We start from the raw sequence: 14,046 nt of genomic DNA, 5'->3' as shown, positions 1-14,046 counted from the left end.
GTCACCACTCCTCTTTTTTGGTTCTCTCTATAGGTTTCTCTCCTTAAGGAAATTGTTTCTTCATAGGAACTAATTAGAGTTTTGCACGAGTTGTTTGGATAAACGAAACATTAAAATCTCCTTAAACCAAATGTGGTTTATGTAGAGGTATTAGGCCTTGGAACAGGATGTCACTGAACGCTCCAATTCATTATTGCATCTGCTGTCGAGTTATATCGTTACAGAATTACCGTTCATTTAATATCGTGCTTGCCAGTGAATAACAAGAAACACAAAAGTTATTGTTCTCTCTTCTCGAAAATTCAACCAGTGAAACATTGAAAAATGGCATGGACTAGTAACGGTAATTAGTCAAAAAAATATCAACTTGAAGCACCGAAGAGGAGACAAAAACCATTTTATTTACAGAGGTGAGCAATTTTAATTAATTTAATGTTAAAAGATGACTCTCTTGAGAACATTTGGATGCACGAACTTCATGCAGAGTGCTTAGCTAACAGTACGCACCGCAATTCATTACAGAACCGTTAATCCAACAGGCATACTTCCAATTAGAAAAAGTGTCCAAATAACGTGTAGACCTCAGATAAGTCATATATTGCAAGAGGTTGTATAGTTGTTAAAATAAAATGCACTTGCCAGCATTTATAATGTTTTCTCCACCAACTCTTCTCCGTTTTTTGAATTCAAAGCGAATATTTCAGTTAAAAACGTGGTATTTTTCTTATTGGCCTCAGTAGAGACAGGACAACAACTTTCTAATTGGCTTTTGAACCCAGAGTGTCAGTATTAAAAGTTAATTTTTTTTTATTTCTATAACAAAAAAAAAAAAACCTGCTAGAAATATGAATGACGTATCTGAGGTCCATACGTTATTTTGCTTCTTTTTCTAATTGCATGTATATATCTAGGATCAACGATTCGTCAATAATTTGCAGCGAGAGGAGTTAGCTATAAACCCTGTAAATGTTCAATCGACTTAGTGGATAAAATCGGTTTCAAAAATACTGTTCGATCGTATACAAAAACACTAGCAATGCTACGTTTAAAACTCAAAGAAAAAGAAAAACAATTCAATAAATAAATAAAATAACAAAAAAATAAATAAATAAAATGAGTATTTTATTTCATTATGAGTTTTTAACAGAAAAATTTTGTGAAAACATTCATTCTAAATACGAAATAAAAAAAATATCATAAATTTTTATTCCAATTTGACCTTGAAATTAAGTTCACAAACTGGCAACACTCGGGGAAAAAAGTATTTGATCAGAATAAAATTATTATTAATTACAATAAAATAATGTAATATAATAATTAATGTACGAAATAATGTTTACGCAGTCTCTCTTATGTAGATGTATAAAAAATTAACGCAACGGGGTTTCCATCATTATGACTTTTTCTCAAACACTATGGGATTGTTTCCAAAAGATATCTTTGTAATGATTTGAAAAGTTGATAATTTCCATGTTAGAAGACGGAGTTTCTCAATAGGAAATTGGGGGATTGTTCAACTGTGCTCTGGGTATCTTTGAAAAAAAAATATCGAGGACTGGTGGTGCTGCCTCGAGCTCGTCGCACCCCTGTAAACACAAAGAAAGAATATAGAAAACTTATTGCACTTACCAAGAAGGATCATCGTGTCACCCCGAAATATCTGAATTGAGAGTGGACAAGTGCAAGGTTAGTGTTTGCAACCATACTTTGCGCGATCTTTCACGAGGAAAAAAAATAAGGTCCTCCGAATCGATACTTAAATCTCATTCAAATTGGCAGCAGAAGTGGTCTCAGCCACAATGGTATAAAAAATCACTTCAGCTGGAAAGTGGATAACAGGAAGAAGATGCCTCATTTAACTTTACAATGAAGAGTCAAGAATCAGCTTGTAAACTGGAGATGGTAAATTCGTATGGAGAAGAAGAACAGAAGAAAAATCCTCAATAATTACTGCATTGATAAGAAAAAGAACGACACAATTTGTTTTGACGTTCATTTAACTTTGGACATGGATTACAGCCAAAGGATTTAGAAAACTTTACATCGTGAAGCGTACTGGGATCTCAGAAGTTCTACATGGACATTATAGAAATGTTTTGAATTCCGAGTGTCCACAAATGTTTTTTTGATTCAACTAACTTCACATTACAAGACGATGAAGCATCTTGCTTTCACGGCAAAAACATCTGCAGTTCTCTGATGCCCTTTTTCCAAGCTCAAACAATCCTAAACTTCACTTTGAGGAACTCCGTCTTTCAACATGGAAATAATCAGCTTTTGAAATCACTAGAAAGATATCCTTTGGTAGCCATCTCATAGCTCTTCGGAGAAAGTTATAATGATGAAACCCCATTGTGTGTGTGTGTGTGTATTAATTTTTATACACATTATCAGGTTATCCTGCAACTGCACAAACATTATTTCATTTGCATATTTCGAGCCAATATATTTCTTGGAACAATGATCTAACACTTATTTCTCACAAATGATCTGATCAAATACTTTTTCCTCGGGTGTTGCCCGTTCATGAACTGATCTTCAAGGTCAAACTGGAATAAATTTATGATTTCGTTTCATTTATTTTTCGTTTTTAGAATAGCTTTTTTTTTTTTTACCAGAAATTTTCACTCAGAGAAAAAATAATTTTATTTCTGTTTTTGCGTTTTAAACGTAGCATTGGTAGTGTTTTTGTGGATGATCAAACACTTCTACCAGCGCTAATAGTATCTCTTACGTAGACCCCCTCGGTTACCTTTCTCTTCTATGGTGCTCTAGAAAACATATCGGGACCTATTATTCAAAGCCGATTCTGAGTGGCTGGATAGAAAATTCGTGTGCCAGGCCAAGATTCAAGCCCCTAGCTCTGTAAAACCGAACTGGTGTACTTAGATAAATTTTTCTTTTATAGATTTTAGACAGTAATATTTTTTTGTTCAAGTCATACTCAAAGCTCAGCTCAAATACAACTTTATAACTTAATTAACAGTTCATAAGCAAAATACGGTCCTTTATAAATATCGATTCGAAAAATAAATCATAACGTCTTAATCTATAAAAATTCATAACGAAGTAGGAAATAATCAGAGTGATTGAAAAGGATCGTGGAAAATAGAGCTTGGAAATCACACAAATCACACAACGGAAGGAAAACTTTGGAGTGCACAAAAGTGCGTACATACATATTAATTTAAAGATACAGAGGATGTACATTTAGGTTATACAGTAAAACCTGCCTTTAATGGAAGAAAATCATGGTCCCGTGATTTTAATGCCAAAATAGACATTTAGAAAACCAGGATTGAACGGAACCTATCTAACGCAGAAAAGAAAATTTCACACAAACAGTACGAATGTTTCCTAAACCAATAGATCAAAAGTATCCTACAAAATGCTGAAGGGCTTTACCGAAATTTTTTATGCAATCTCTGCTTGCCAATGTGAGTTCTGCATCATCCACACCATAGATTAATAATAATACATATATTTAGTCTATGATTCACCCCTACATTAATGAAAACCGTTTCCGTACTTGATGCTGTGATTTAAATTAATAAGCCATATGTAATAAGACAGTTTCCTTCCTGAGAAATTTTTACAAATTTTTTCGGAAAAGCAGGCTTTTCTACGGGAGAAATCAGTGTAAAGGTTGAATTTCCAAATTATATGCAAGACGTACAATAATTGCATGCAAGCTACTTTCCGTGATCACAGTGCTGAGGATTACGTAAACATAGACGGCAATGTACAAACTATACATGCCACACGACAAATATAGTATCATATTGAAAATTTTAGAGAAGGTGAAAAAGAAGAGGATGGGGAAGAGAGATAAATGCCATTTCTCAGAAGAAAAACAGTGTAAGGTGAATTTTTATACACAGATGCTGTCAAAACTTTGAAAGAACTGCAGTAATTTTGCTTTATGGCATAATGACTCGAGCATTTTTTGTATGATTTCTGAAGCAAAACTGTTTACTGAAAATCAGGTTGCAAGGGGTGCAAACTGCATACAGAAAACTCTGTTATTAGCCGCTGGAAAAAAAACAAAAATTTATTTATTTAAAATATTGTTTTTAATTTTTTGCGCACTATTCGGCGATGCAAATGGCTAATGTATGTAATGGACTGCAGGCCTATACAGCGCAATGTTGAAGTAAATACAGGATGTATGCATTATTAAAAATAATGTATCATATCAAGTGATAAATGTTTAATAATTATAGAGCAAAGTGTTATATACATTACTTTATCTATTTAAAAAAAAATTATTTACTTCAATTTCAATGAATTTACTTTTATTTTATTTCTATTTTATACGAGATGGTTTTATCACAAATTCTACATATTAGGTGCATTGAACCTGCATTAAGAGGGAACCTGTGTTCAATGGGAAAAAATCTCGTTCCCTTGGGATTCCGCAGAAGACAAGTTTTACTGTGTTAACGACTTATCAGTCAACGCTCGTTATAACAACTTGAACTTGAAAAACCAGATAGATATGCACGTCCATATTCCTTGCGGATAACAACTGTGCGTTATAGCGTCCATTGAATTATAATGACCGATGTGCGATGAATCACAAATGTTTTCTCCTATTCATGTCATGTTATTTTCAATCCTATATTACGACTGGCAAACAATATTCAAAGGATGTTTAGAGGTGTCGCGAGTGCGATACCCGGTTTCTTCCAAGTCAGAAAACTTTCCTGACACAGGGGTAGAACAAAAACAGCGACTCGACCACAGCAAAAAATTGCTACCGCAGCGAGTCCCCCATCGAGGTGTTAGTGCACCAACCTCTCAATGAGTATAAAAAAGCCTGCCGTTCGGAATCGGCAATAAATTGTAGGTCCCCGTCTAATTAGCCCTCGTGTGCAGGAAATGACCGTGGTGTGATAAAAATGATCAATGATCAGATATAATGCTTAGTTTCATTTTCACAAACGTCTTTTGTCATTCTTCTAAAGTCATCCTTCCGCTTTGCCGAGGCTAAGTTCATCCTGGACTGGAGTATGCCGCAAGGTTTTGGAGACCATACCCACAGAGGGACAAAGACTTGGTGGAGTGGGGGCAGAGAAGAGCTATGCATGTCTATGTTGGCACACGGGGCTTGAGTTACGAAGAGAGAATTTTATTAGAAGTATTATTTTTTGAATATGTTTACATTGGATTAACGCAGGTGTCTGGGAGATATGATCGAAGTGTTCAAAATTTTCAATGGGATAGACCATGAATTATCAATATGCTATCAATCCACCGCTTTTACAAGGGAACACCAGTATCGATTGGTAAGGGACACTTCTAGGTTATGGTGTCGCAGATTTTTTTCTCAAATAGAGTTGTTAATAAATAGAATAGCTTACCCCCGGGGTGGTAAATTCTAACATAATTGACAAGTTTAAAAAGAAATATGATTAACATGTTGGGGTAAATCGAGAAACTATCCATACTTAGAATAAGACAACCATAAATATCTTCATGGGCATTGCATAATATTTTATCCCTTAAATATAGTTTTTAGTTCTTATAATTGCATTTTTAACTGGGAGTTGGTTGCTGTATTTTAGAAATATTATCACATCCATATTTGGTATGGGCATCTTTTTCTCAGCCACCTTATTGGGCATTTTGCCTGTTGTGGCATTGTTTTTGTATTTGTATTCAATCCAATACAACGTCCGAACTCAGATCTGTCCCTCTCATTCTTTGGAAAAAAATTAACAAAATCAGTCCTTAAGTGTGTTTGACCAAAAAGAAATTGCTCTTTAAATGATTTTACATTTTATTACTGTTATCATTTTCTAACCTGATACATTTTCATTGCCACTACTTAAAGTCTAACAACATCAAAAATGTGTGATGTTTTTATTTTTATTTTCTCTGATTATGGAATTTTCTTTATGAAGATAGATTTTATTTATATATTTTTAAAAATTTTCGAGACAACAACCAATCAATATAACGACCCTTTTTTCCGTTTAACTATGAGTGCGTTACAACGAACGTAGACTCGTCTAAATGCTTATTTTCCAAGAGAATTTTTTTTACATTAAAAATATCATATTATATAGAGATGTATCATTACAAAAAATGATAATACTAATAACTAATCGAATCACCATGGGATCACGTGGTGATTACAAAAGATTCATGAATATATCTGATTGTAAGCATGTCAATATACGAAACAAAACACACAAACACATACAGTGATTCCATAACTCCTCTAGCCGCATTTTACTAGCAAACCCTTGATTCTAGCGGCATACTTCCAATAAGAAAATGTATCTCCAAATGACGTGTAGTATTCAGATATGTCATTCATGTTGCAAGGGATGGTATATTTATTAAAGTAAAATAAAAAACTAACTTTTTGAATGGACATTCTGTCCTCAAAAATCCAACAAGGAAGCTGTTGCCCTGTCTCTCCTGAGGCCAACAAAGAAAACACCGCGTTTCCAAGTGCAATATTAGCAGAGATATTATAATTCAAAACCAGGGAGAGAATTGGGGAGAAGATCAGCATAAATAATGGAAAAAAACATTGTCCGTTAGTTCATGCCGATCTTTCCGAACTTTTTTCCCATTTTTGAAATCAAATATCTCGATGGATATTGCAATTAGAAACGTAGTTATCTCTTTCTTGGTCTCAGGAGCAACAACTTCCTAACTGGGTTTTCGGGCACACGGCAACAGCATAAACGTTAATTTTTTTTATTTCAAAAATAGTTACTTCACTACACTTCACTCATAGTTAGTAAAACTGGGGGCAGATGACAGCACTACACATAACAAGCATTACACAGAAAACAAAACTTTACGTCAGGTTGCACTACACGTACACGCACATTCCCGCATGTAACGATTCGTTGGGGGGTTCCGCGGGGGGGGGGGGGGTGTGGTGTAGCAGTAGTAGGTAGGGGCTCGGGGATCCATGATGCAGCCACCTCGTTGGGCAATTTGCCTGTTGTGGCGTCGTATTTGTATTTGTATTTATTTGTATTTGTATTAGTTATACAAAACCCCTTACAACATGTATGACACGTCCGAGTAGGATACTACACGTTATTTGGATATTTTTTTAAATTGCAAGTATGCTTCTAGGATCGACGGTTCGCTAGTAAAATGCGGCAAGGGATATTATGGAATCACCCTCTATAATTCACGAGTATAAATCGGATTGATTCGTGATTAGAGTGGACTTAAAATAAAATCAAAATCATAAATGAATGATGGTGGCAAACAGATCACAGAACGTGATGTAAGAAAATAAAGTCATCAAGTCATCAAGGAATTTTTCTTGAATGTGGAGGGGGGGATATATATATATATATTATTATAAAATTAGATGTGTCCATGTGTTTTCATAACACGTGAACATTTCATAACCACGTTTATTTTATTCTTCAATTTTTATATTATCGATTTTGAAACACACTTTTGTGTACATATATAATTAACATTGTGCTACTCATGCGATTTCTCATGTGTCTTTTGGTTAACTTCGTATTTTCTCATATTGGTTTTTGACTTCCAAAGCTTGTTTATCGCAAAAATGTTGGGGGAACTGATGGTAAATTTACGCCTATTAGGCCTACCATCATTAGAAACATTTTTGCAGTTCGGAGCAATGGGGGGGGGGGGGTTCCCCCTTGAGAACGACCTCCTCATTGATCCATATTTTTCCAATTTCTGATAATTTTTTACGTCTTTTTTCCTATTTTCTCTAATTTTATAATTTCAAGTTATGTGTGTAAAGCTGCGTTTTTGGCGCTATACTCTGACTTTTGAAGTTTTTCACATAAATATATTATATATTTATGTGAAACAATACAGCTTGCGCATATATATATATATATATATATATTGTTTACTATAACGCTTGCTATATATATATATGCGCAAGCTATATTGTTTACTATAACGCTTGCTATATATATATATGCGCAAGCTATATTGTTTACTATAACGCTTGCTATATATATATATATATATATATAGCAAGCGTTATAAAAGAGCAACTGACGGAAACAAGATTTATGTGAAAATTTCATTGATTTGATTGAACATTTCAAAAATAAATTAATGGAAGAAATGAAAAATGAAAAATTCAAAAAAGTCATAGTCAATGTCTAGCGCTCTCATCGGGGGTGGGGAGGGGACACTCTGACATTGGCTTAACACAGAACGTTTCTGAGAGAATTTCTTGGCCTTCATAGCCTAAATAGATGCTCGATTCCCCGACGTTCCGCTGTAGTACCATTGAATTCATATATTTATGTACATACATGCATACACATACACATAAATGATGATCCTGATTTGAGACGTAACTTAACACCAGGAACATACAACCTTAAAAGAAATTTTCTATTTTAGTTATTAAGAGAACAAATTTTTTCAAAGTTTCTCAAAGTTTCATTTTTAATTTTTTGACAATTTGTTTATTTTCCGGAGAACATTTGATTGACCATTTACAAAAAAAAATAAAGATAATATTGTCTTAGTTCCCTGCTTTTAATACATAGTTAATCAATATCGTCAGCGAACAAAACACAATAAATTGCAAATAAAAACGCTTAATTTACTCTATGCATTATATATAAATTACATTCATTTATTCCCCTCAAAAAAACCCGTAAACACGACCGCAGGAGGTGAAAAACCGTTGTTTCGGTTTTAGAATTAAATGAACCATATAAATTTGACATTGTTAATAGGTATAGGGTGATTAATATTGGCTTCTATATTTTGTATCAAATAATAGTAATAGGCCATTAAATGAGTAATCGATAAATAATTACAATTACTTTGATTGATCGAGTGAATGAATGACTGAAGCGTGCGTATGAGTAAATCAGCATTCTGAACTGGATCGAATGCATTATTTCTCATGCGAGTAAAATTCCCTTTTTTCTATTAGATGGGATAGATTGACTGTAATATAATCAAACTAATCACATTACCCCTGAGCTAAAAAAAATCGTGCATCGAGGTGCCCTGGTCATTTGATTTTGAATCGCTAAATACCATCAAGTCGTAACAGATTGTCGTCAAGGTGAGTGTTGATTACAAAAAAGCTAGGTGATAAATAAATAAATTTTTATACTTATTATACTTACTATTTTTATACTTACCTAATCTTTAGGTTTATCAGAAAAAGAAATTAGCATATTTGAAAGGTTGAATTTTCATAAATTCTTCGTCAAATCTTTCTCTTTCTAATGAAACTTTCCCATATGAACGTTGGTTATAACGGTGGAAAGCAATTAGACGTTTTTGATGATTTATTAGCGACGATTTGTATGTCATTATATTTCAATGAAATATGGTCGCTAACACGGGTATTAAAATTAATACGATCAAAATAATTGACAGCTCTGGGGGAAAACCGCCATTTATCGCATAACATTTTGGAAACACTTCCTTACACCAGTTTATCCTGTTTTTCAGGTATTTATCCTCCAAAATACCAAAATTTCTACTTCCCGAGTTCAAAGGCAAAATTTTAGAAATATAAAATTGTTATTTTCCACCCTTTTTATTAGTAAGTTATTGGGAAATAAGGCAAGATTAATCAGAAACAAAAATCACGTTACATGGTGCAATGCACTGAAATCTGTATGAACTTGGCATCAAGAGGAACAAAAATTGCCATAGAACATGATATCGCACACCACGTTTAGTCGGTGAAAACCCGATCTGGCATTGAGCTGTGCTGCACAGACTGTATTGTAATCATGCTGCCAAGAGTAAATAGTTTTTGTACTTATTTATTTTACTTTTTTGTACTTATTTATTTTACTTTTTTGTACTTATTTATTTTACTTTTTTGTACTTATTTATTTTACTTTTTTGTACTTATTTATTTTACTTTTTTGTACTTATTTATTTTACTTTTTTGTACTTATTGTTGTACTTTATTTTGTGCACCACATGCTGTGTTGTAATCATTGCTGTCAAATAAATGTTTCTTTCTACTTATTATTGGCGTATTTTTCCCCCTCTACACTCTTCATAAGTATTTTTGCGATGTTCACCGACTAAACATGGTTTGTGATACCATGTTCTATGGCAATTTTTGTTCCTCCTGATGCCTAATATCACCCCTCTGAGTTTGTCGCCACTTCAAGGCAACACCTTGTATATATAGTCTGAATTTATTTGTAACAAGCTGTTTGTTACCCGCGGCTTCACTTGCGTGTATTTGTCAATCTTAAAATTTCCCCCTTAAGACCATTTTGGGGTCGAATTTTGAAAAATCTCTCCTGAGTGAGTCCTCACATTCTAAATTAAAACTACCTATCAAATTTCATATTTATAGCTTCAGCGGTTTCGGCTCGGCGATGATGAATCAGCCAGTCAATCAGTCGGGACATTTCATTTTGTATGTATGGATTGATGATCCTCATTAGATCTAACCAATTTAAACCAGTTAAGAAAAATGAGTTGAACTGCTATACGTATAAAAAATAAATAAAAAAAATCACAATGGAACTGCGTTTCCAGCAGCTAATAACGAAAGAGAGGTAGAGGTAAAAAATATGATATAGCAATTTTTTATTACATCCAACAAAGTTACCTATTTTGGTCCGAAGATCAGAAGCTGCTTTTGACACAAGAAATTTTGTATACTTTGTACACACGTTTTTTGTGTTCAGTATTCAAATATTGGATAAATTGATTCAGATTAGTAACAGAAAGAACTGATCTTTTGGGTGAAGCAAATGAAAATATGCTATTGGTTAAAAATATGTAAAATCAGATGAATACAAAATTTGTTTGTCTATTGTTTTATTATAGCAATAAAAAACGTTACATGTGTGTAATATGTGCGTTAAAAAATATATTCATTATTACTGTGTTTGTTCTCATACTTTTGTCATACAGAAGAGCCGTTTTCAATTGGGAAATGTCTGTCGATGCTTGTTCACCAGCAACTAAAAAGAGAATCATAGAGTTCATAAAAAAAGGACTCAGACCCGTGAGAGAAATTTACGATGTGGATACTGAGCATCAGTCTAATGGGAACGATAATTATTTGACAGACGAATTGGAAAATGAAGAAACATTGCCGATCATAATGGGTTATCTAACTCCGAAATTGAAGGAAGAAGCTCGCAACAAACTGAAAGAAACTGAAGAAACCAAAGAAACAACTTTGAAACAATTCAGAGAGCTTATTTCAAGTAAGTTTATTCAAACAATCGCCAGGTTTCATCATTACAATTTATTCCGAAGGTTCCAAATATACTACTAATGCTACGTTTATCGCAATATTTATTATCACGATAGTTTTATTATCGATTGTTTCTGCTGCTTGTAGATTTTTATTTTTATTTTGTGTGTGTGTGGAAAATTAGATGAACCTGGCCTCACGAGTCGAACGGATTCTAAATTTTTGGTGCAGTTCCTGAGAGCAAGAAAGTACAACTTGAAGAGGTCGTTCAAACTCCTCCAGAACTATTACAAATTCCGCAAAGAATACGCTCAAACTTTTGATTCGACAGACCCGAATGTTGTCTTCGATCTGATCATGAAGAGCTATCTAGGTCTAGTCAAGCGAAGAGACAGAAATGGAAGTGCGATTTATGTCTTGAAGTTCGGTAAGTGCATAACGATTTCAAGTTCGAATGAAGTTGACCAGACCATAGAATGAAAATAATTATGATTTTAAGTCTCTGTTCGATGTTATAAAAACATTTTAAGTGTAAGAAAACATACTTTTAAGAGAAAAAAAAGGAAGATATAAATACGTATAATACTTTCATTAGTTATAATCGCAAACGCGCACATTCTACCCATTGCACCGATCTATAGAATATAAATGATATGAATATTTGAATCAGATTTTAAATTTTACATAATTAAGTAATTAATTACAATGTTTTAAAATATAATATGTATATTTCAGGAATGTGGGATCCAAACGAAGACGTTTTCGACGACCTCTTTCGGGCTATAACTGCCATATTGGTTTTCGCTATTGAAGATCCAGCAACGCAAGTCGCTGGTTTCAGGGTTATCATAGATGCCGGCAAAATAAATTGGAAACAGTATAAATATTGTACACCTCAAAACGCACTGCTCTGCATAAGATCAACACAGGTAAATAGTAACAAAGTTCTCAAAGATTTAATCTTCAGACATTTTTTGTTCCGGTGTGTGTGTGCAAAGTAACAGGCTGTGCCAAACTATTTGCTCAGCTGACATCTCTGCAACCGTTGACTTTAGAAATATACTTTCGATTACAAAGTCTACGAAGTTTAAAAATTTAAAAATTTTCAAATTTGAAAATTCCAAAATATTAAAATCCCAAAATATTTGTTTGAAAGGGGTCGTAGGCATACACATAAAAAAAAAAATTAATTATCTAAAGAAATTGACTTCTCATACAGTCTTCGAGTGTTAAAACTTCCAATTATTGAGATGTCTCCTTCCATATTTTTAAATGCAATATTTATCGAGATATCTACTATATAGATATCACCATGTTTTAGCAACTCATCACTGTGCTGGCAAGTTTTAATGAGCGTAAAATTGCCATTTTTAGGGACTGTACACAAATAGGGTGAACATAACATTTCTTTATTCGCAATAAATAGCAATTTTGATAATTACAGAATTTTCAAACCTTTGAATTTAATTCATGTTTCGCTATTCGTGAACCACACCCTCAATCATTGGTGATAAAGGCTGAGAAAACCTCAAAGTCAAATATCTTCGTTAGTATTGCATTAAAAAGTGTAAAGTTTTTGTAAATGACTTCTCGGAACCAATTGTAAGTGTTAGCACAGATAATATACACAAACGATTAATTTTTTCCATTTCATATGTGTGCAACCTCTGGGATAGTCTTACATTTTGAGTCACGCCATTTGAAAACTTTTTGTAATGTTGAAGGTGTGTTTCTCTAAAGTCAAGGGTTGCAGAGATATTCACTGTGCAAACAATTTGGGACAGTCTGTAAATGTATGTGTACACTAATCTATGTAAATATGAATAAGTAATATATAATTTCTATTAATATGATTTTATTTTCCAGTTTTGTTTCCCAGCGAGGTACAAAGGAATTCATATAGTCAATGCGAATAAGTTCTTCAACCTGGCATGGACCATCGTTCATCCGTTTCTTACCTCAAAACTGAAAAAACGAGTAAGTGTTTTCACACCATCTTTTTTTACTTATTTTATTGGGATAGATGATTAAACGTAAATCCTGATTTAACATAGGTTTAAATTCGAGCTTCTCCACCAAATTTCCTGTAAGAAATTTTTGAGAGTCCATAAGCCTTTATGAGGAAAAGAATTAACTCAGTGGTTTGTATACGTATTGGCATAGGCGTTCCATGGATTTCATTCATTTTATTAGCACAAAGGGTTCATAGAACAAAAAAATTCAAGAACCTCTGGTTCAAATCTTTTTAATCACATAAAGATTTGAGTTCCTTACAAGATTGATGCTTGGCAATTCAAGTAAAAAAATTCATAGGAGGACAAAAGTTTTGTTGGTATACGAATTATATAAAACTTTGAACAACTGTCTATAAAAATTAATGAATATATCACAAATAATTAAGCGTAATAGTAGAAACTTGTCATCATTATATTATAATTATCATCATTTATATTGTGATCATTATAATTATTTTATACGATTAGGCAATAATAGACATAACTATACTGGGAGATTTCTTTTCGTCAAAAACATCGTAATATCATTATAAAGGGTGAGATTTGTTTTTTCGGAAATAATGTGAATAAAAGAAATATTTTACCCGATTATTTTTCAAGTGTAGAGTATATACAGGCTGTTCCAAATTGTTTGCACAGCAGATATTTCTGCAACCGTTGACTTTGGAAACACATTTAGAATTATAAAAAGTTTTCAAATGACCTGCGATTACTTAAAATCTCGAAATTTCTTTAGGGGTCGTATTCATAAAAAAGTAAAGAAATTAACTTTTAATAGTCTCCTTGTGCTGAAACTTCCAATTATTGAAATGTAGATCCCACTCCGAAAATTCATTAAAAAAAACCACAATC

General features: G+C 33.1%; 1 protein-coding gene across 1 annotated transcript in view; it reads left to right on the top strand.

The window, feature by feature from the left end:
* The window catches only part of LOC149083066 (uncharacterized), a 29,477-nt gene that overhangs the window by 13,739 nt on the left and 1,692 nt on the right, over positions 1-14,046 (top strand). The window contains exons 7-10 of the mRNA XM_089236785.1: positions 10,891-11,189; positions 11,364-11,606; positions 11,915-12,108; positions 13,046-13,156. Of these exons, the coding sequence (XP_089092911.1) occupies positions 10,891-11,189; positions 11,364-11,606; positions 11,915-12,108; positions 13,046-13,156 (847 nt within the window). The remainder of the gene's footprint in view (positions 1-10,890; positions 11,190-11,363; positions 11,607-11,914; positions 12,109-13,045; positions 13,157-14,046) is intronic.

The sequence above is a fragment of the Pholcus phalangioides genome, unplaced genomic scaffold, assembly GCF_987345545.1.
Source record: "Pholcus phalangioides strain wild (caught in Gottingen) unplaced genomic scaffold, Ppha-v1.0 ptg000009l_1, whole genome shotgun sequence".
NCBI classification, from domain to species: Eukaryota; Metazoa; Arthropoda; class Arachnida; order Araneae; family Pholcidae; genus Pholcus; species Pholcus phalangioides.
The sequence above is the reverse complement of the archived record's forward strand: the minus strand, read 5'-3'. Positions and strand labels throughout refer to the sequence as shown.